This window comes from Parathielavia appendiculata, assembly GCF_033297405.1.
Source record: "Parathielavia appendiculata strain CBS 731.68 unplaced genomic scaffold N657scaffold_37, whole genome shotgun sequence".
NCBI lineage: Eukaryota > Fungi > Ascomycota > Sordariomycetes > Sordariales > Chaetomiaceae > Parathielavia > Parathielavia appendiculata.
The window spans coordinates 40870-60336 of record NW_026944256.1 but is presented as its reverse complement, the minus strand read 5'-3'; the positions used below and the strand labels follow the sequence as shown (position 1 = coordinate 60336).

Genomic DNA, 19467 nt, shown 5'->3' with positions numbered 1-19467 from the left:
AATTACCTTACCCAGCTGGCCATCAGCATGTACACGCGTCAAGCGGCCGTCCTTTTGTGGTAACCTCCTGCTGCCAAAGACGTATGATATGCACTTGGGACTCGGAGTACGCAGAAAGACGTCAACGTTGAAGTCCAGTTACAAATATTCGTGGCAGATGCCGCCAGCTGACAGTAAGACTGTCGTCACCTGTTCTTGCTTCTCAATTTGTGACTGCCCCGCAAGAACAATGTCATGAAACGCGCTCCCACACTTCGAAGTGCAACACTCGTCCCACACTACACCTGATACGCACGACCAAAGCTTCATCCTATAGGATCGTAACCTCGCTTCTACCAGCATCCGCGAGAATATATATATCAGCATTCACACACGTTACACACTACGTAATCGACATCTACACGCTATCGCAATCATGGAACAGGACCAGTTTGGCGGACGCACCGACGACGATCTGTTTTCTGACGACATCGAACCCGTCGACGAGACCGCTACTCTGTCCGCACCGGCGCCAGTTTCCACCAGCCATGTGCCCGCGCAGCCGGAACCAGCGCCAGCACCCGCCGCGCAACCACCAGCTGCCGCGCCGAAACCAGCGAGGTCGTCACTAGCACAATCTCGCCACAATCCCAACATCCAGCTGAGCAAATCTTCCCGTCAGGCCGCGAACAACAACAATGGCAGCCACCGCTCCAAACCCGCCAAATCTGAAACAAGCGACACGCCATCTGCGGCAGACCCCTCCTCCCCTCCAACAACTAACCCCAAACCACTCCCGACCGGTCCGCGCGAACCCTCCTCCACGCCCCACACCACCAACAACAACAACAATACCCCCGCAACCGCCACCACCAACACCAACAACACCGCCTCGGCTGTCTCGGCCGCCCGCCTCAACTCAGGCGCGAACCCGCGCCAGAAACTAACCGACGTCGAGCTCGCAGCGCGCATGGAAAAGATGCGGCTGCTCGCCGCCGAAAAGACGCGGCGGTTCGAGGAGGCGCAACGCGACGAGGCGCAGCATGCCGTCGCTTACGCCAAGGGCATGGAGGAGGCGCGCAAGCGGCGGGCGGAGGAGGCGGCTCGGCGCAAGATCGCGGAGGAGGAGAGGAGGAAACTGGAGGAAGAGCGGGCGCGGAACAGGGAGAGGAAGTTGAAGGCTTTGGAGGGCAGGGAGAGGGAGGGGAGGTGGGATTTGGGGAGGGATGTTGCTGAGTTGGATGGGGGGGAGCGGGAGAGGAGGGGGTTTAGAGGGGCTCATGGCGGGGTTAGGGGGGTCAGGGGGTTGGGGGGAAGTCGGTTTGCTGGAGGGGGTGGCGGTAATGGTGTGGATGAGGGTGGTGAGTATGATGGATTTGGGTTGAGGGGGAGGGGTGGTGGGTTCCGGGGCCGGGGTGGCAGGGGAAGGGGGAGGGGAGGTGGACGGCTGTTTGATGAGCGGGATGGGGAGTATGGTAGGGAACAAGGCAGGCCTAGCGGACCTGCGCCGGCACTACCTCCCCCAAAGACGGCCGATTTGAAGGCCGAAGACTTCCCTGCCCTGCCGTCGTCGACCGCTGCGCCAAAGAAGATTGACACGGCGTGGGTGGCGAAACCAGGTGCTGCTGAGATTCCCATCTCCCCGCCGGTGGGCAAGTGGGACGAGGAAGTGGCTGCTAGTCTCGCGGCCAACCAGACCTGAACATAGGAAATGTGGTGAAGGGCTGAGTAGTGCAGAGCAGTTGTAAAGGGAAGATGGAGCGCGAATATGGCAGTCGTACAGCATTGGAGCCGCAGGGAACATTTGGGGGGGCACCAAGTCTGTATCGTCTGGCGCCTTATGTCTGGTATCAGTGCTTTCGGCCGCGGCCGGCGTGGGATCCGCTTGCGGTGTGGTATGCGATGCATGGGCTAGGGGACTGTTTGAGTATGGGAAATGAAGGGTAGATTTTGGTATAACCTTTACTATTACAATCCAGCTCTCAAGCCTTTCCAACTCCACCGAAGACACCGTCTTCCCCCTCCCGGCCACGCCCTCGTCTTCACCCGGGCAGCCCCAGGCTTTCACTGGGCATGTGCCTAAATGAACCATCTCTGTGCATGTCTTTATCCGTCAAAGGGATGGAAGGTCCCGGCTTGTTCGACCCCTTCACTGTGCGAAAATTGTTACACAAACCGTTTCCGTCCACTTATCGCACCCATCCGAATCATGACACCCAGTCCATCCCCCCTCCCCGCTCCCCGCCGTCAAGGGCTGCAAACGACGATGAGCTGCGATTCAAAGAGATTTCCCACCCTGCGAGTGGGTGGAGGGTTACCGCCCAGGCGGCTACCATCCAATCCACCTTGGGGATACATATCACAGTAATCAATACAAAGTTAGCCGGAAGCTCGGCAATGGCGCCTACTCGACGGGCCGGCTGGCTGGCGACTCGAAGTGCGCCATCTTCTACCCAGCCTCTTCTCCTCGTACCCTGAGCTGACTCTCATGTACAGACAGAAAAGATATGTGGGTCTCAAAATTTCCATGTCAGTTGCTTCGGCATCAACAACCGAACTCGAGATTCTGCAGCATATCGCCCAAGCTGCTTCCACGGAGGTTTTTCACCTTGTCACGCAGCTGCTGGGACAATCAGAACACCAAGGCCCAAATGGCATCCGCAAGTACCTGGTATTCTAGCCCATGGGTGCCAGCGTGAATTCCATGGTTGAGGAGATGCCCAGTTCAAGCCTCGCAAGTGGGACATGTAGGCCCGCTATCCCCTTGGATGGCCAAATGCATCCTCAAGCAGTCACTGCAGGCTCTCGACTTTCTGCATGACAACGGTATCGCTCATGGGGACCTCCATCCGGAAAATATCCTCTTTGCCCTAAACGAAATCGACTCCAAGTCTAAGGGGCGCTCAGACAAGACGAAGACGTGGATCCTGGTCCTATCTCGGACCCTGTGGAAAAAGGCTAGACGCGAAGCAGGATAAGTGGGCTCCTTGCTACCTCTGTATTCCGCAGTCATTGGCCACATTTACCTCATCATGGCCAAGGTTTCAAGGTCAAGTTTTCCGACATGGCGGCGGTTAGTTCCAAGCTCCTGTTCTCTCTTCCTGATCCTACTCATTCCAATAATCCTACTCATTCCAAACTGTTGGCTCACACACATCTGCGGTTCACAGCATACTTCCTGATGAGTCCGCCAGCAAGGCCCGTTACACCTCTGGGCCTCCGAGCCCCGGAGCTAATCCTCTGCGGAACTGTCAGCAAAACGCTTTACATCTGGGCCTGGGGCTGCGTCGTCTCTGAGCTAGTCACCGGCGAACCACTCTTCTGCGTTCCCGGGGACGGTTTCGAAGACGACGAACATCTCCCGGGACTCATTGAGCAACTCAGCCCTTTGCCTGATGAGTCCTTCCAGAAGAGGGAGTCCTCTTCACTTTACTTCACGCCCGACGGGAGGCGTTTCAACTCCCTGCTCGACGGCGTTGCAGGGGGAGAAGAGCCGCTTGTCCTGGAGCAGGAGACGGTGGACGAGCGTTTGATTGGACAGGGCCGGAATTGGATGTGGAGGAGGCAGCAAGGTGAAATCACTGCTTCGACGGGTTTTGCAGTATGATTGAGAAGAGGCCTTCTGCTGCGGATCTTCTGCGGGATCTGGGGTTTGAGGAGACTGACGCTAGGGGTGGCTCATCCAAGTACCACACAGGAACTGGGGAATGATCTTCGTAGACACCCGCATACCTCTTGATGCCCAACTTCAACATCTTTCCAGATGATTCTTCTGCAACTCCTCCCGACCACACGACCGACATGGCGATGCTTGCCTCCCCCATTCAACCACCTCCATTCTCATCCGACAGAGCAACCCCCCACGGACAGCCGATCAATGTCTCCCAACTGCACCTTTGAGATCCTACAGCGGTGTGCAATAGACACATCTAAGAGCATAAAAGACGTCACAATTCAACGTGTTCGCTCCCTGTTGACCATATCCCAACCATGATATCTTGCCAGTAAACAAAACGCCAAACACCCTACCAATGCATAATTCACAGCCATCCACCTACTACCCCCTTCTCAGCCCGCGCTGCCGGAAGCGCCCACTCCTCCCCTGAGGCCCTTGCTTCATTTATGCCCGCATCTACGACCCAGCCCTCTCGGCACACCGCTTTACCATGCCCTTCTCGGTCCGCGCGGCCGGAAACCCCCGCTTCTCCCTCTCGGACCCTTACCCCATCCATCTCCAAACCCGCCGCCCGGCCCTGTCGGTACCCCACCCATGTCCTCATCGCCGGCCCCCATAGGCATCGGCCCCCTTGCCCGGCCCCGCATCTCCTTGGGGAACGCGTCGTACGCCTTGCGCATCTGCGCGAAGCCCAAGTGCATCTTGCCAAAGAAGTGGTCCGCCAACCGCCGGTCGTTATCTAGCCTGCTCAAGTACGCGCCGCACACGTCGCACACCTGCAGCTTCTGATGCCCGGACGGCCCCGACGTTTCGCTCAGCGCCTTCAGCTCCCGCTCGCGCTCCGCCTTGGCCGCCTGCGCGTGCCGCACCTTGTAGTACTCGTCGTAGGCCTTGGCGACCTCGCCCGTCTCGGCGAGAATCTCAACCTCGAGCAAGCCGTTGGCGATGGTTGAACCCAGGTCCGAGATGGCCTTGAGGAGGTTGTTGGTCTGCCGGACCTCGTCGGGTGTTTTCTCAAGGCGCCGCTGCAGCGTGTCGATGTTGCGGTTGCACGCCTCGATGCGGCTCTGCAGGTCGCGCATGTAGTCGTACTCGAAGCCGTACTTCTTCTTGTCGGCTTCCGGCAGCGCCTCGTACTCGGCTTTGAGCGCTTCTGAGTGCACCCGCGGGCAGGCGCCCAAGTCGGCTTTGGTGTTGGTGAAGAGGTCGTGCGGGCAGGTGCCGACGAGGTAGGAGCGACACACTTTGGGGTCAGTGAGCGGGAGTTGGGCGCTGCGCGAGGCCATGCCGCCGCCCATGAGCTGCTCTGCAGCGAGATTAGCATCACTCCGGGCTAATTAGCTGGGCGAGGAGGTACTGACCTAGCAGCTTCCTTTGCTCGGCCGCCATTATTTAAGTTTTGTTGTGTTATACTAATCAAAGCGATCGGATGTTGAACTGATGCTCTCACTGTTTGGGAGACTCGTGATGTGGCCGACAATGTATGAGAACCTGGGAATTTGTCGAAGATTGGAGTGGTGGAAGGAAATTGATCGATTGAACTTGTATTGTCAGCCGTGCTGCAAGGCTGCATGCAAAAGGGCGATGCTGCCGGAGGTGGGCCCATGCAGTGGGGCAAAAGGACCCCTGTCGGCCCAATCCCGGCTTTGGACCGCTGTCATCTCGAGTTTCCGCACTGCCAAGACATTGTCGTCTTCGTCCCGACACTCCTTTTGCTCCTGCCATTCCATGCGCCCATGGCCAGACCGCCGTGACGGAGAAAGATGGGTCAATTTTTGTCGTTCCTTTGGTTTGCGATTCTGTCCGTATCCTTTTTTCCCTCGTCAGCACTCGCCGCCGACTACTATGAGCGGCTGAATCTGCGGCCGCTGCCTCTGTCGGCGCTCCTGGCCAGCTTCAACTTCCGCTCCAATACGACCGTTTCCGAGTTCGAAAAGGGCAACTTCCGCTTCTTCCCGCGATCGCTCGGTCAGATCTTGCAACATGCCGGCACGCGCGAGTTGCATCTGAGGTTCAGCCTGGGGAGATGGGACGCCGAGAGCTGGGGTGCGAGACCATGGAATGGCGCGAGGGAGGGCGGCACGGGTGTCGAACTGTGGGCGTGGCTCGAGGCCGACACAGACGAGGAGTATGACAACCCTAGTAGCGAACGTACCCTTTTACTGACTACCTGCAGAGCCGACCACAAATGGCTGATCCTCACCAACGCCCTCTCGGGGCTCTTTTGCGCCTCACTCAACTTTATCGACGGCACCCGCACGACGCGACCCGTCATGTCCTTCCAGCCCCAAGGCGACCACTCGACCGTCACAAACATGCATCTGCTGTACGGAGTGCTGCCGCACGAGGTGGTTTGCACCGAGAACCTCACCCCCTTCTTGAAGCTTTTGCCGTGCAAGGGGAAGGCTGGCATCGCAAGTCTGTTGGATGGTCATAAGCTGTTTGACGCGTCGTGGCAGACCATGGCCATTGATGTACGGCCCATCTGCTCGCCTGGACAAGAATGCGTTCTCCAAATTGAGCAGACCATCGACATGGTTCTCGACATTGATCGGTCCAAGCGACCTAGGGGTATGAAACACCTGTCCCCGAGTCGGGTTGATCTGCTCACGATGATTCTAGACAACCCAATCCCTCGATCCCCGCCCGCTGACCAGCTACCTTGCGATACCTCGAAGCCATACCACTCCCACGACGCGTGCTTTCCTGCCGACCACACCGCAAATCAGGACTGGTCCCTCTCGCAGATCTTTGGGAAACCCATGAGGGGCACCTGCCCGCTGACCGACTCGTCCATCCCGCCAGTCTGCCTCCATGTCCCGGACTCCCGTGATGTCTTCGTCTCAGAAGGCGTGCACGAGAAAAAGAACTCCGACCAAGTCTGCCGGTGCTACGAGATACCCCCGTCCGCCGACTTCGAAATGGCCCTCCCCAAGCCCGATGACTCGGCCGACCCCACAACAACCGCCATCGTCAACCCAGAAACTCCTCTCCTCTACGCCGAGCGCAGCTTCACAGGCCACGGTCAAGAGCGCGGCGGCGTGCAAACCATTCTGCGCAACCCAAGCCCAGACACCGACGTTGAGTTCGTCTACATGGAAACGCTCCCCTGGTTCATGCGCATTTACCTGCACACCCTGGAAGCCCGCGTGGCGGGCGGTTCCCGCACGAACAACAGCACCACAAAGCTCATCCAGCAAGTCTACTACCGCCCCGCCGTCGACCGCGCCCGCGGCACGCAGCTCGAAGTGCGCATGCGCGTCCCGCCGGCCTCGACCGTGTTCCTCACCTACGATTTTGAGAAGTCCATCCTGCGATACACCGAGTACCCGCCGGACGCGAACCGCGGGTTCGATGTCGCCGCGGCGGTCATCACCGTCATCAACCCGCTTCAGCGCTCCAATACGGAAGAGGGAGAAGACGGGACTGCCGCTGGGGGAAGTGGCAGCAGTGGCAGGGTGGCAGCATATACCCTGCGGACGACGTCGCTGCTGTGCAGCCTGCCGACGCCCGATTTCAGTATGCCATATAACGTCATCATCTTCACGTCGACGGCCATTGCCTTGGCGTTTGGCGGAGTGTTTAATATCCTGGTTCGCCGGTTCGTTGCAGCTGATGAAGGGCCTGAGGCGGGGTTGGCGATTGTGCTGGAAAGGGTAAAGGGGAAGTTGGCGGGATTGGTCAAGAAGGGGGTGAGCATGTAATTATTGGTTGTCTGTGGCTGATGAGAATCCAGGTATGTGCCTCTGGACGTTCAACAATCGCGTCGTAGAGAGTATCACCATTGTCGCCTCCTATGCACGCCTCTGATGTGCAGCTGGCCTGGGTGCAGTGGAGGACCGGCTCTGCCTCCAATCCCCCGGGTGAAACGGCTTGGGCTGCCAGTCCCTTGACAAGTTATGCACACCGGCAAGCTGTTTGTAGAATCCTGGCCGTGTTCTGAGAGCTGCACCGCCGGTCAATCTCATCTGGGTTCACCAGATCGGTTGGGTAAGGTACATGTAAGGCTTGAAGGAAGTTCTTTAGCAGATCCAGGGCCAGACCCGGGTCGTTTGTAACGCTACTTTTGTTAACCTTTCTTTTTCTGGTTTGTTTTTGTCGGTTTTTTTTTTTTTGGTCGCTTCTTCGCTCAGCTTCTCCATATGAAACTGCAGCAGGTCGCCTTCTTCGTCCACTCTGCCACGTGGTCGTCCAATTCGTGACAGGACTGTCCGTATGACACAAGGGACTGGAAGTGGAGCTTGCGGCGGCTGGATTGAGCTGCCTCCAGCCCTGGTTTGTTCGTTAGCGTGGCACATGGCGGGCATTCGGTAGGTAATGTAGGTAGCATAAATGGGAAAATAAAATGAAGAAAACAACCTGGAATGAGGAAGATAAAAAGGACAATGTAGAAGCTAAAGACTAGAAGAGTAACAGAGCGAAGAGGAAGATAAGTGCGAAAATGAGAATAAACAGGAGGAAGAGGAAAAGAAAATGGAAGTGAAAGGATTCGAAATACCTAAGTTCCGTCGCTAACAAACTAGGGTTGAATTGTACCCGATCTGCCCTGAACTTGGAGGGCTTGTAAGCTCATCTTGTCTTATGGACGGAACGCATTCTCCTTCGCTCTGACACCGGACGGAAGCCTGCTCAGCGCTCTCACCGCAGGTCAAATTCACGGTCAATCTCGTACTTGCACCAAACGGTATCTGAACTCCCTCCTGCCCCTTGGCCCTTAGATGCAGCGCCTGAAGTTAGAGTGAGACGGACTTATATTGACAGACCTGGTTAACGGCCGGTAGCGCACTTATTAGTAAAGTGTGAAGAGGGCTTCGCCCCCTTCTACCATGGTGATGAAGCCTGAGCCTGGGCATCATCCCTGTGAGCTACGGCATTCCTAGTGAGCATGAAACGAGTTAAAGGCTGAGTTTTGGATTCCCTCGATACCTCACCAAGATCCCTACCCCCCATTGACGGACGTAATCTGCAACACTACATCCCCATAGCCCCTATTTGTCACAGTGCATGCCACGCCCGGGTTGATCTTGAAGATGCCCTGCGACCCAATGACAAACTCGTCCCTTCCCACATGCACCGCAAGCTTGCCGGTCGCAAGGGTACACACACGGGTCTTGGTCGCGTCTGCTGGGATCTGGTGAACACGGCCCGAGGGGATGCTGAGTGCCTGGAATTTGATGTTCGGCGAGACTTGCACTGTTTGATTGGCGGCGAGGTATGTGGACGAGAACGCTAGTGCTAAAAATGGGAGAAAGAACGTTAGTGAGTTGGAAAAACATGTGACAATGGTAAGTAGACGGGTCCGGGTAACATACGTTCACCGGCCGTGTTAGCCCGGCCATCGCCCATTTCCCAGTCCTCTAAGTGCAAGTCTCGTTCAACTGGACCGTTGCCTTTCAAGCTGGCAGCGCGGGGCTCCCTCAACTGCCGATCACTCTTAGTAGGATTGGGTACGCTGAAAGTGACCAACCGCGGCGGTCTAGCTCCAGGATCCAGAGAGGCCTCGTCAGCCGACTCTTCACTCCCTCCATCCGAGTCCACGTCCCCGTTTGGCAGGGACACCCGCGCTGAGCGCCGTCGTGCTAGGCCGGCCTCGGCCGATTCTCGCTCGTCACCCGAATCGTTCAACAACTCAGGCACGACCGAGTCATCTTGGCCCTTGAAAACTGGTTCTGACAACCCTGCACGAGCACCCGCATACGGCCTTTTGACGCTGCATCTACCCGCGTTCTTCCGGGCTATGCAGTTGGCGCAGGACCGGGCGGCCGAGCCCAGAAAAGGCAACAGCTGCCGCAAAAGCTCGGGGGGACCGCCGACGCAGCTGTCAAAGGGCCCGTCACGACGCCGGCACTCCGTGCAGGGGTTGGGGTTCTCCTCGCCCACGGCCTGCAGGATGAGGCTCGGCACAAGCCTGGTGTTGGCCTCGGCAGCGAGCAAGGGAGCAGACACAATGTTCAGGTCTCGCATCTTGGGGTAGCGGAGGAGGATCTTCGCTTCGGGGCTTTCCCGGTCGAGGGGTAACCAAGCAGCTCGCGAGGAGATGTGATCCCATAGTTGGCCACTTGAAGTCGAGGCGGCGGCAGAACTGTCGGGAGCCTCATTAAAGCCTGTTGATAATGCTCCTGTGGAGACTGGCTCGGTGATCTTCGGCCGGTCCGCCATGCGGGCGTCAGATGATTGTATGGGCGGACGAGGCGCGGGCGGTGGGGGCTCTTTGGGGTCCAAGGGATTCCTGGAGACCACGCGAGGGGCGTTCAGCTTATGCGGACTGTTGACGATTGAAAACGTCCCGTCACCATTATCGTTCAGGCTACAGGATTTATGGGTGGTCTAGAAAAAGACTCAGGTTAGTTGGTTGGGTTGTGTAAGCCGAAAGTCCATCCCGAACTCACCATGAAATGATATCCTAGGTTTTTCTTGAACTTGCAGGCTATCCGACAAGACCTGATGGGGCAGACCCAGGGGCGACCAGGGACACTGTCAGGATCCAGCTGATAACCTTCCGGAATCAACGCTCCCGCCATGCTCATCAACTCTCCATGCTCATCTAGCAGGGTTAGCATCAAACTGCGAGAGCATGGGCAGGAGATACATGTGCACTCACTCCACCATTCCCGGTATGGACGCCCATCGGCCGCGAATTCAAATCTAACGTCGGAGGCAACACTTGTTGCATGAGCGTCAACATTAGTCTTTGTCGTAGGAGCGTCAGATGGGGAATTCTTCCCGACTGCCTTGACCCAACGGATAGTTTTCGTGCCACGTCCGCCAGGATAATGCGGAATCGTAGGCTCGGCAATGGGTTCGGAATCCATCGGGTTCCGTGACACGACGACAGCCGGGTGGGTGCCGCTGTTGGCTCCAACGACGGAGAAGGTTCCGTCGAGGTTGTCGTTCAGCCGTGAGCCCCGATGATGACCCTGGCATGTCGTTAGCACACTTTGAATTCATCCGAGGGAAGAGCAGGGATGTGAGAGACTTGCCTTGAAGTGATTCCCAAAATCGACTGGTGCCTTAAACAACCGGCGACAGCTTCGGACTGGGCAGATCCAAGGCCGGCCCGGAATGGTTGTGTCGTGCTTGTATCCGTCTGGTAACAAGGCGCCGCGCATAGGAACCAGGGTGCCGTCATTTTCTGTTATGAACATTAGTAGAAAGGATAAGTAGGGGGCGAGACGCTCCTTCTTACCTCGCCACATGTTGTATGGTCGATCTGGGTCGGCCATATCACAGCGCCGGCTCCCACTTGTCTCGGAGGATGGTCCGTGAGGCTCATCACCATCACCATGACGACTACGTCGAACGTCAGGCTCCTCATTTGTGTCTGTAGAGTCGCTATCCTCGGAAACCGCGTTGCGCGAGGTTGATGAGCGGCGTTGCCCACCCCTCAGCGGAACCGTGGGTCGTTGTGATAACCTGGCCCCATTGTGAAGACTGCTCTCCACCATGGGTGCCTCTGTCAAGCTCATCGCTCTCTTTGACACGATCAGCGGGGGCTTAACGAAACCCCCGGAGTTCCTTCCATCGCCGACAGTTGGACTAGAGTACGTGCCCAAGTCGGTGAGGGTGCCATCCATGTTGTCGTTGAGGCGAGTCGCGCGATGGGAGTTCTAACAGTGTCGGCGTTAACGCTGATCAAGTACGTAATCAGAGAGTCGGCTTGAACTGACACAAAAATGCTTGCCTAAGCCCTCCAGAGTCGAGAGGGATTTCCGACACGACCTCACTGGGCAACGCCAGGGGAAGAACGGGTCCTCGGATTTCTGATAGCCCAACGGGAGGAGCGCACCAGCTGTGGAGACGAGCTTCCCAGAATCGTCTAAGAAACGAAATAGAATTAGCGTAAAAAGGTCAATATGTCGAGTCAAATACTGGCGACTATACCGGTCCAAGTCTTGTATGGCCGATCGTCCAGAGCCGAGTCAAACGCCAGCTTGATATCTGGAGGCATGATCGGTCGCATCATTTTGTCTCTGGCACTCGTCCACGAGTTGGCCGGGAAGGGTTTGAAAGCTGGCTGCGAGGTCTGAGTTATGGCGAGCGAGGTGAGCCGATATTGATAGATATACAACATGAATCGCATGCTCGACGTACCATGTTTTCGCCTTGATCAAAAATTGGTTTTACTTGCGTTTGCGAAAACTTGGCGACAGTCTCGTTTCCATCGGTGGGAGTCAGGATTCCCGAATCGACCGCCTTTTCGGGTGTCGGTTCCTGTGATATTTCGGAGTACGGCGCTTGCTCAGAGGCAGAAGCCGGGCTAGCATCCAGGCCTCTCGTTGGGCTCGGTGCCGAGGACGGGACGGAAGGAGAGAGTGTGTCGAGCTTGCCAATGCTGCTATCTGTGACCGCTCGCGGCTGAGGAACGAATGGTGAAAGAGGCCCGGCCCAGAGCGGACACGCCCCACTGTGACCGGTTCTTCTCATCTTGAAGACCGGACGAGAACGGCGGTCCCCCGGCATGGCCGAGTTGGAAGCACTCTCCTGGTTGGGACCCACATTATCATTCGTTGCTTCAAGGGGACGTTTCTGCCCTGTCGGGGGACTGGGCTGTGTGATTGCAGAAGCAGTTGATGTGATGGTAGCCCCAGCCATTGCAGAAATTGAATCACTCTCGCGGCAAGCTAGACAGACGTTGGAACTGCGAAGTATGCAGCCCAGCACAGATTGGGGAACGCGATACCTTCGACGACAACGCGAGGGACGCCAGTGATCAATTTGTCGTGGGTCCAAAATTGGTCCCACCGTTTCCGACTTGCTGAGAACAGTGGGGCAGTATATAAAGTGGGGCACCTCACCGTTTAATTACCTCGAGTCCATCCAGCTTTGGATGCTGCAAAGGCACCCACTTTGATTGTTTCTAATAATTTACGGGGTTTCCTACGGTAAAATGAAGCTTGTCGTTTCCGTCTCTGATTTGCCCGAGGGTTGAGACCGATTTCCGCGTCTGTGGCTTGCAGGTACCGAGAGCTTGCTTTACATGTGGAAACCCTAACCCTCGACCAATCTTACGGTGCAGAACAAGTCGTGCTGCACAACTCCAGACTTGTTTGTGATGCCTCAGATGCATATTTCTCCAATTCCTTGACATGCACCCGTCGCACAAACGGATCTTCTTAGACCCGGATAAACTTCTTACCTTGACGTTACGAACTCTAATAGCTTTGAACCCAACAGAGCACCACCAGCCAGCGGCCTTTTCCCAAACTCGTCCCGATTTACTCGGCTACGAGAGTGAACGACACAGCCTTGCGAATATGGAAGACGCACAGCGACAATCTCAAATAGTTCATGCACCTTCCCGTCCAGCCATCGTGGGCAAGGTATCTATCTTTCTCGCGGGCACCACCACTAAGACCTCGGGATCAGACTGGCGCGAGGCCTTGACGGAAGTCCTCGGCCACCTTCCCATCACCATCTTCAACCCGCTCCGTCCGGACTGGGACAGCACATGGCTCGAGGATGTAACATTCGCCCCGTTCCGCAAGCAGGTTGAGTGGGAACTGGACATGCAAGAGCAGGCGGACGTCGTCATCGTGTACTTTGGGCCAGGGACAGATGCGCCCATCAGTTTGCTGGAATTCGGGCTCTGTGCGCGTGCGCGCAAGGCACTTGTTGTGTGCAATGGAGAGTACAGGAGAAGAGGCAACGTGCAAATTGTGTGTCAGCGGCTTGCGATCGAGTATCTGGATGCTGAGGATGACTGGACGGCGGCTGTCATTCGCAGGGTCGAGGGTCTGCTGGGACAGATGGCCCAGAGTGGGTATTGAGCGGGAGGGAGCGGCGGGAACGCATTGGGAGAGAGCTGCAAATCGAGCTGATGAATCAACTTCAACCCGCCAGCCCCAACCACAGCACTTTTCAGCCGAGGCAGGTGGTTGCCACGCGACGTCCGCGACTCGACCCCAAATTATACCATCCGTGGCGGTTGACTGGGAGTTGCGACGCCTCCTCAGGTCGTCATCTCGAGTATGTCATGCCGTCGCTTGTCTTCCTTCCCGGTCAAATGGGTATCGGAGCGGATAACGTCTTGTGTGTTCGCGTTGTCATCGTGCTTTGTTGGCTCATCGAATCGGAGCCCCGACCGAACGATCTGCGCGCGACCGTTCGAGATGCCTTGATCGTGGGAAATGCCATGCAACATGCCGTCTCTCCGCCATACTCATCCGGTCGCGAACACTGGGGGTAGTCTCTACGTCGAGGCGGCGGGGTCGGACAGCAGCGCCAGATTCATGTGTGGGGAGGTCAGCGTCCGCTTGCGACGGGGTTGAAGAATCATGGCTTTTTCCCCGACGTTCTCGAGGTCAATGTGGCCCGTGCATCCCGTCCCTTGATGCAGCTCAGTGGGGAACATCGAAGTGCCCCGCCCCCCCCAGATTCGGGATCCGGAAACCAACCATAGAATTTTGACTCATCTCAAACATGCCAGGCTGGACCTTTCTATAGGCCGCCCTAGACACTTGCCCGACCCCTGCCGACAGCTGAATGCGCTCTCTCACTAGGATTCCGACCTTGCTCCCTTCGTTGAGATCCCTTTCCACTTCGCTCCGGTTCTCGCGGGCATTTTCAATGGCTCCTATCACGGTTCACAATTCTTTGAAGCCCGGCCCGCCGGTGCCCTTCGTGCCCAGGGCGGAGGGCAAGGTCTCGTGGTATGCTTGCGGGCCGACAACCTACGATCTGAGCCATCTTGGCCATGCCCGCAACTACGTCTCGACCGACATCATCCGCCGCATCTTGATGCACCACTTTGGCTTCAAGGTCAACTTTGTGGTGAATTACCTTCTTCGGCCTGTTTGAAACGGCAGAGCATTGACATCACTGCAGATGAACTACACCGATGTGGATGACAAGGTTGGTCTGAGCCACACGCCATTACCCCTTCTGGCGGTCTGACTTTTCCGCAGATCATCATCAAAGCTAGGAGAAAGCGGCTCCTGGAGCTCGAGAAGGAAAAGCCCTACACCCCAGATCAAATACGGGACCTTGTGTTCAAGGCCTTCCGGGCTTATGCCGGGAGCAACCTGCCGCTGTTGGCTGCTGAAGGGCAGCCGGCTGTCGACGAGCACAACTACCTTGAGCGCAGAGATGCTGCCTATGGCGCCGTGCTTGCCGGCGGCACGCTCTCGGGTGAAGGCAAACCCGGCGATGCCGAGGCGAAGTTGAAGATGCACCTCAGCAACATGGATTCGGCGGCGAAGGCCTTGAGGGATGGGTCTGGGTTTGATGGCGCCGAGGAGGTCCTTCTTCCATTCCTAGACTCCCTGTACAAGGAGACGATCGACACCAGCGACCAGACCATATTCACAGACCTCACACAAGCGATGGAGAAGGCGTTCAACGACGACATGACGGCTTTGAATGTCTTGCCGCCGGATGCGGTGACACGAGTCACAGAATACGTCCCGCAGATTGTGGCTTTCGTCGAGCAGATCATCACCAAGGGGTTCGCGTACGAGGCCAACGGCTCGGTGTATTTCGATATCGCAGCGTTCGAGAAGGCGGGCAATACCTATGCCAGGCTACGGCCCGAGAGCAAGAACGACAAGGCTTTGCAGGAGGAAGGAGAAGGCTCGCTGTCTAAGAGCTTGGAAGGGAAGAAGCGGTCCGGCGATTTTGCCCTGTGTGTCTGCCCTCCAAGCAATGACCTGATGATTCGGCACTGACAAGCGACTGCTGTAGGTGGAAGAAGTCAAAGCCCGGTGAACCGTACTGGCCCAGCCCCTGGGGCGCAGGTCGCCCTGGCTGGCATATTGAATGCTCTGTCATGGCCTCGGACAAGCTTGGGGAGCAGATGGACATCCATTCTGGTGGCATCGACCTGGCGTTCCCCCATCACGACAATGAGCTGGCACAGAGTGAAGCGTACTTTCATCAGTGCGGCAAGGGCGAGCACACTTGGGTCAACTACTTCTTGGTACTTCCACCTCCCAGCATCGAATTCGCTGGTCATGCTAACGAGTCTCGCAGCACATGGGCCACCTTTCCATCGCAGGCAGCAAGATGTCCAAGAGTCTGAAGAACTTCCAGACAATTCAAGACGCCCTTTCCACAACCTACACGGCCCGTAACATGCGGATTGTCTTCTTGATGGGCCGGTGGAACGATGGTGTTGAGATCTCGCCAGATATGCGCAAGCAAGCGGACAACTGGGAGAGCACAGTTGACGTGGGTCTCCGTGACACAAGCTGCCTGAACGTGGCTGACAGGAACAGAACTTTTTCACAAACATCAAGGCCAAGTTGGCAGAGGCTGGGTTGACAACCGCCGGGGTCAAGGATCTGTCGCTGGAGGAGGGCACTGGCAAGAGACTGGTCGACGAACTCGAACAGGCCAAGCAGGACCTTGATGCGGCGCTCCGTAACTCCTTCGACACCCCTGGGGCCATGCAGGTCATTCTGAGGCTAGTCAGGAACGCGAACATCTACATGAACGACAAGTCTGCCGAGCCCAATCTACAGGCGCTGGAGGCGGTCGCACGGTGGGTCACCAAGATCGTGGGCATTTTGGGCCTTGACGCCGGCGCGCAGCCGCCATACGATGGCCTTGGGTGGACGTCTGCCGGTGCGGCTGCCGCTGCTAACCTCGACCCCAAAACGGCGGTGCAGCCATACGCGGCAGCACACGCCAAGATCAAGGGGGATGTGCAGGCCTTGAACCTAGCCGAGTCTTCGATCCAGACCCTGCTCGTCCAGCAGAACCCCGAAGGCGAATTCGCCGAGCTGGAACAGAGTGGAGAGCGTGACGTGGAGAAGCTGGCCATGCCGTTCCTCCGCGCCGCCTCCCGCCTGCGTGATGAGCTGCGTGCGATCGTTTCGATCCTTGAGCCCAATGCTAAGGAAGCGGTGCTGTCGCTGAGCGACCGGATCCGCGACTACGACCTGACCGACATCGGTGTGCAACTTGATGACCAAGCCGACAAGCCCAGCTTGATCAAGTTTGTGCCAGCCGCGAAGCTCATTGCTGCGCGCGAGGAAAAAGCCGCGCTGTTGGCTGAGAAGGCGAGGCAGAAAGAAGAGGGTAAGTGGCCTTTTTCTCGTGATACAACATCAAATCATTTCTGACGAACCTCGGAATAGCGCGCAAGGCTCGAGAGAAAGCCGAGGCGGAGAAATGGACCAAGGCGAAGATGTCTCCGCTGGACATGTTCAAGGGGGACGCAAAGTACCAGGAGTGGGATGCCGAGGGCCTGCCGACCAAGCTGGTCGACGGTAGTGAGGTGCCTAAGAGCCAGGTTAAGAAGCTGCGCAAGGAGTGGGAAAGGCAGAAGAAGCTGCATGAGGAGTATCTCATTAAGTTTGGGAAAGCTTAAGAGGAGGATAGTGCCAGATTTGAGTCATTCCGACAAGCGATTTCAGCCCTTCCGTTGTCGCCTGCGTCCGTCCTCGGTGTTCCCGGCGAAATTTGGCTGGGTTAGGGTGTCGGTTTGGTGAAGATGCCTACTGTGTGAGACGATTACGATGACAACTCGAACAAGCAGAGATGAAGAGCAAAGCTGGTCATCATCCTACTCGCTCTCTCCAGGCACCAGGATATAGTTCCCGGCTTTCTGCAGCTCGCCGCACGCTAATGCAGGGCAGGGTAGCTCTGGGGCGCCGTTGGATCGTCTTTGGCGGGGCTTTAATCAGGCAGCGTAAACGTTAGCTATCACCGGGGAGAAATACAGTGGTCCAGAGCGGCGTGTTCTCAACATCAAGAAAACCAGAATGCTTGTCACACTCAGGAGCAAGGTTCTGGCAAGAGGTTTCTACATGATTCCAGCTCTGAACCGAGTCTAAATGGCGAATTTGTGCCTCGGGGGAGCATCACAGCCACGAAGAGAGGGTTACAGCGTAGGCTGATGTTGGCGCCGCACACCAACATCGACAAGGATCATAACCACATCTCGCCTCTTTCCCCCTGGTCCCCCACGACTGGAACCCCTGCCAGCTGCGCTTGCGACGGCCTGTTGTGAGTTAATACTGCGCTTGTCCATCCGATATTCCCCTTCTTCTTTTGATGGTTTTACTGAACTCAGTTTCTCACTTCCGGTGCTCTATCATCGATCGCAGACTCCCAATTACACCAAGTGGGCGCCGCGGCAACACCGCCATCGCGACGCGTCACCGAATTCAGTTTGGCCAGTTGGCATTCGAAATGGCCAGGAAACCCAAAAAGTCACCGCCGCGGGTCTACCACGACGGCCTAATCCCGACCACAACCGACACCTACCAAAGCTACCCCGAAGTGGTCCCCGACGACCACGACCAGGTCAAGCACGAGAAAAGCTACCCGGAACTTGCACAACCACCCGAACCACGCGCATCATCACCGCCCACCTCCTCCGTCACCACCGCCAACACCCCTCCCATCGCGCTTCACGGCGCACGGGCGCAACACCACCACCACCACCAACAACAACAACCCAGCGATCCATCCCCTCTCGCGGCGCCGCCGCCGCCTCCGCTAATACACCCGTTACCGGTTCTCCCGCGCACGTCGGGTGTGCACTCCCTGCGCCAGGCCTGGAGCGAGGTGGACGAGTCCGAGGACGGTGTTGCCGGTGCGCGTGGGGGGTCCCGTCTGCCGCTTTGGAAAAGGCCTGTCTTTTGGGTCGCGGCCGTCGCGTTGGTGGTTGTTGCTGTCCTGGCAGGGGTTCTGGGCGCGGTTGTGTCAGGGAGGATTATAAGTCAGGTTTCTTCGAGGTTAGTTACTACTTACTGCAGACACATGATTCTCATCTCTTTCTTATGTGCCACACCGTTGTGTTTGTTCGTGGGACACGGTGGGTTGGGCTGCTATAGGCAAGGAACTGAGGGGACATGAAGGCATGGGAAGATCCAGGTTGAAGTTAAATGGACACACCAGTTGACCGCCAATCTCACCTCCAGTGACTCAAACTCGCAGCAACGGAGCCCATCGTCTGTGACGGACCCGAGCTGCCCGGGAGCCAACAACCTCAACTACACCAGCGTTGGCTCCACGCCGCGAAAAACCTTCCGAATACAGTGCGGCGCGAACTATCCCAACGGAGATGGCGCGCTGGGGTTACTGAATGACACCGACGTACACCACCTGGCGACCTGTTTGGATGCGTGTGCTCGGCACGCCGAGTGCGTCGGTGCCGTGTTTGTGCCGGGGACGACGACGGCTGGGCAGTGCTGGCTGAAGGAGTTTATTGGGGCTGTCAGGACGGGAGGGGATGTCGAGGGGATGGTGAGTGGCGTTTTGTGGCAGTAGCCTGGCCGCCAGAACTACATTAATCGAAGCGGGTTCTTGCAGTCTGGTGAAAATGGAACTGCCGTGCGTTAATTAGGTAGTCATGTACTCAAGTCAAGAAGACTCGGGCTGGTCTTGGAGTCTGTGAGCAATGGCATGGCTAATCGCTCAGGCCAGCCAACCCTGGAACTCCATCTCCTCGGCTGCAATCACCCTCGATCGGTGGAAGTATGGCACAGGTTACCCAGTCCATGTGGTTTCAGCGACACGCCGGTTTGGGAGGCGACACGCCGGTTTGGGAGACCACTCGTTAGTCGGACGGCATCAGCAGAGAAGCGGAAAACCAGCAGAGATAGGATACTGTATCAATAAGGCAGCTGGACAACATCAATACAGGGCTTTGCTCCGCTGGTCGTAGTAGCCAGGATACCTTAGCACGGAATGTACTGTACAAGTCGCCTTTCTGTTTATCGGTACAGCAGTCATCCTTCAGCTCAAGTTGGGCCTCCCAATTCCCTAACGTTAATTATTATTATTCCTACACCGATGTGCCCTAGGGCGTGCCGGACCTTCAACAACTTACTATACAGGAAAACCGCGCCCTCGTGGGCCGGGTG

The 19467-nt window shown here is 57.0% G+C and overlaps 8 protein-coding genes across 8 annotated transcripts; 6 read left to right on the top strand and 2 right to left on the bottom strand.

Moving 5' to 3' along the window:
* The first annotated feature begins 248 nt into the window (after positions 1 to 248).
* On the top strand, positions 249 to 1943 carry N657DRAFT_675301 (uncharacterized protein). The gene is made up of 2 exons (XM_062795811.1): positions 249 to 1188; positions 1471 to 1943. The coding sequence occupies exons 1-2, from the start codon at positions 416 to 418 to the stop codon at positions 1679 to 1681; spliced, it is 984 nt and encodes a 327-aa protein (XP_062642583.1). The 5' UTR covers positions 249 to 415; the 3' UTR covers positions 1682 to 1943.
* Positions 1944 to 2747: 804 nt separating this feature from the next.
* N657DRAFT_659381 (kinase-like protein) lies at positions 2748 to 3590 on the top strand (the record flags this gene model as incomplete). The annotated part of the gene is made up of 4 exons (XM_062794976.1): positions 2748 to 2899; positions 2937 to 3052; positions 3150 to 3506; positions 3544 to 3590. The coding sequence occupies 4 exons, from the start codon at positions 2748 to 2750 to the stop codon at positions 3588 to 3590; spliced, it is 672 nt and encodes a 223-aa protein (XP_062642582.1).
* A 550-nt stretch (positions 3591 to 4140) lies between these two features.
* N657DRAFT_659380 (LUC7-domain-containing protein) lies at positions 4141 to 5044 on the bottom strand (the record flags this gene model as incomplete). Its single annotated transcript, XM_062794975.1, has 2 exons — positions 4141 to 4961; positions 5017 to 5044. 2 exons carry the CDS (start codon positions 5042 to 5044, stop codon positions 4141 to 4143), a joined length of 849 nt encoding a protein of 282 aa, XP_062642581.1.
* A 296-nt stretch (positions 5045 to 5340) lies between these two features.
* Positions 5341 to 7529, top strand: N657DRAFT_650896 (Gpi16 subunit, GPI transamidase component). The gene is made up of 4 exons (XM_062794054.1): positions 5341 to 5444; positions 5483 to 5783; positions 5832 to 6226; positions 6278 to 7529. Exons 1-4 carry the CDS (start codon positions 5384 to 5386, stop codon positions 7357 to 7359), a joined length of 1839 nt encoding a protein of 612 aa, XP_062642580.1. The 5' UTR covers positions 5341 to 5383; the 3' UTR covers positions 7360 to 7529.
* Positions 7530 to 8594: 1065 nt separating this feature from the next.
* N657DRAFT_659378 (uncharacterized protein) lies at positions 8595 to 11100 on the bottom strand (the record flags this gene model as incomplete). Its single annotated transcript, XM_062794974.1, has 6 exons — positions 8595 to 8890; positions 8968 to 9982; positions 10045 to 10199; positions 10257 to 10572; positions 10660 to 10787; positions 10842 to 11100. The coding sequence occupies 6 exons, from the start codon at positions 11098 to 11100 to the stop codon at positions 8595 to 8597; spliced, it is 2169 nt and encodes a 722-aa protein (XP_062642579.1).
* Positions 11101 to 12909: 1809 nt separating this feature from the next.
* Positions 12910 to 13422, top strand: N657DRAFT_583004 (uncharacterized protein; the record flags this gene model as incomplete). The annotated part of the gene is made up of 1 exon (XM_062789645.1): positions 12910 to 13422. The coding sequence occupies one exon, from the start codon at positions 12910 to 12912 to the stop codon at positions 13420 to 13422; it is 513 nt and encodes a 170-aa protein (XP_062642578.1).
* A 799-nt stretch (positions 13423 to 14221) lies between these two features.
* On the top strand, positions 14222 to 16964 carry N657DRAFT_582923 (uncharacterized protein; the record flags this gene model as incomplete). The annotated part of the gene is made up of 6 exons (XM_062789641.1): positions 14222 to 14425; positions 14560 to 15275; positions 15335 to 15569; positions 15623 to 15820; positions 15868 to 16672; positions 16732 to 16964. The coding sequence occupies 6 exons, from the start codon at positions 14222 to 14224 to the stop codon at positions 16962 to 16964; spliced, it is 2391 nt and encodes a 796-aa protein (XP_062642577.1).
* A 613-nt stretch (positions 16965 to 17577) lies between these two features.
* N657DRAFT_650890 (uncharacterized protein) lies at positions 17578 to 19287 on the top strand. Its single transcript, XM_062794053.1, has 2 exons — positions 17578 to 18336; positions 18523 to 19287. The coding sequence occupies exons 1-2, from the start codon at positions 17651 to 17653 to the stop codon at positions 18869 to 18871; spliced, it is 1035 nt and encodes a 344-aa protein (XP_062642576.1). The 5' UTR covers positions 17578 to 17650; the 3' UTR covers positions 18872 to 19287.
* Positions 19288 to 19467: the final 180 nt, after the last annotated feature.

Excerpts from the sequence above, each read along its gene's own strand:
- N657DRAFT_650896 (XM_062794054.1), top strand. The coding sequence starts at position 5,384 with ATGCGCCCATGGCCAGACCGCCGTGACGGAGAAAGATGGGTCAATTTT. Across the intron at positions 5,784-5,831 it reads GAGGCCGACACAGACGAGGA|AGCCGACCACAAATGGCTGA; the intron begins GTATGACAACCC and ends GACTACCTGCAG. Across the intron at positions 6,227-6,277 it reads TCGGTCCAAGCGACCTAGGG|ACAACCCAATCCCTCGATCC; the intron begins GTATGAAACACC and ends CGATGATTCTAG.
- N657DRAFT_650890 (XM_062794053.1), top strand. The coding sequence starts at position 17,651 with ATGGTTTTACTGAACTCAGTTTCTCACTTCCGGTGCTCTATCATCGAT. Across the intron at positions 18,337-18,522 it reads ATAAGTCAGGTTTCTTCGAG|TGACTCAAACTCGCAGCAAC; the intron begins GTTAGTTACTAC and ends TCTCACCTCCAG.
- N657DRAFT_675301 (XM_062795811.1), top strand. The coding sequence starts at position 416 with ATGGAACAGGACCAGTTTGGCGGACGCACCGACGACGATCTGTTTTCT. Across the intron at positions 1,189-1,470 it reads GGCAGGGAGAGGGAGGGGAG|GCCTAGCGGACCTGCGCCGG; the intron begins GTGGGATTTGGG and ends GGAACAAGGCAG.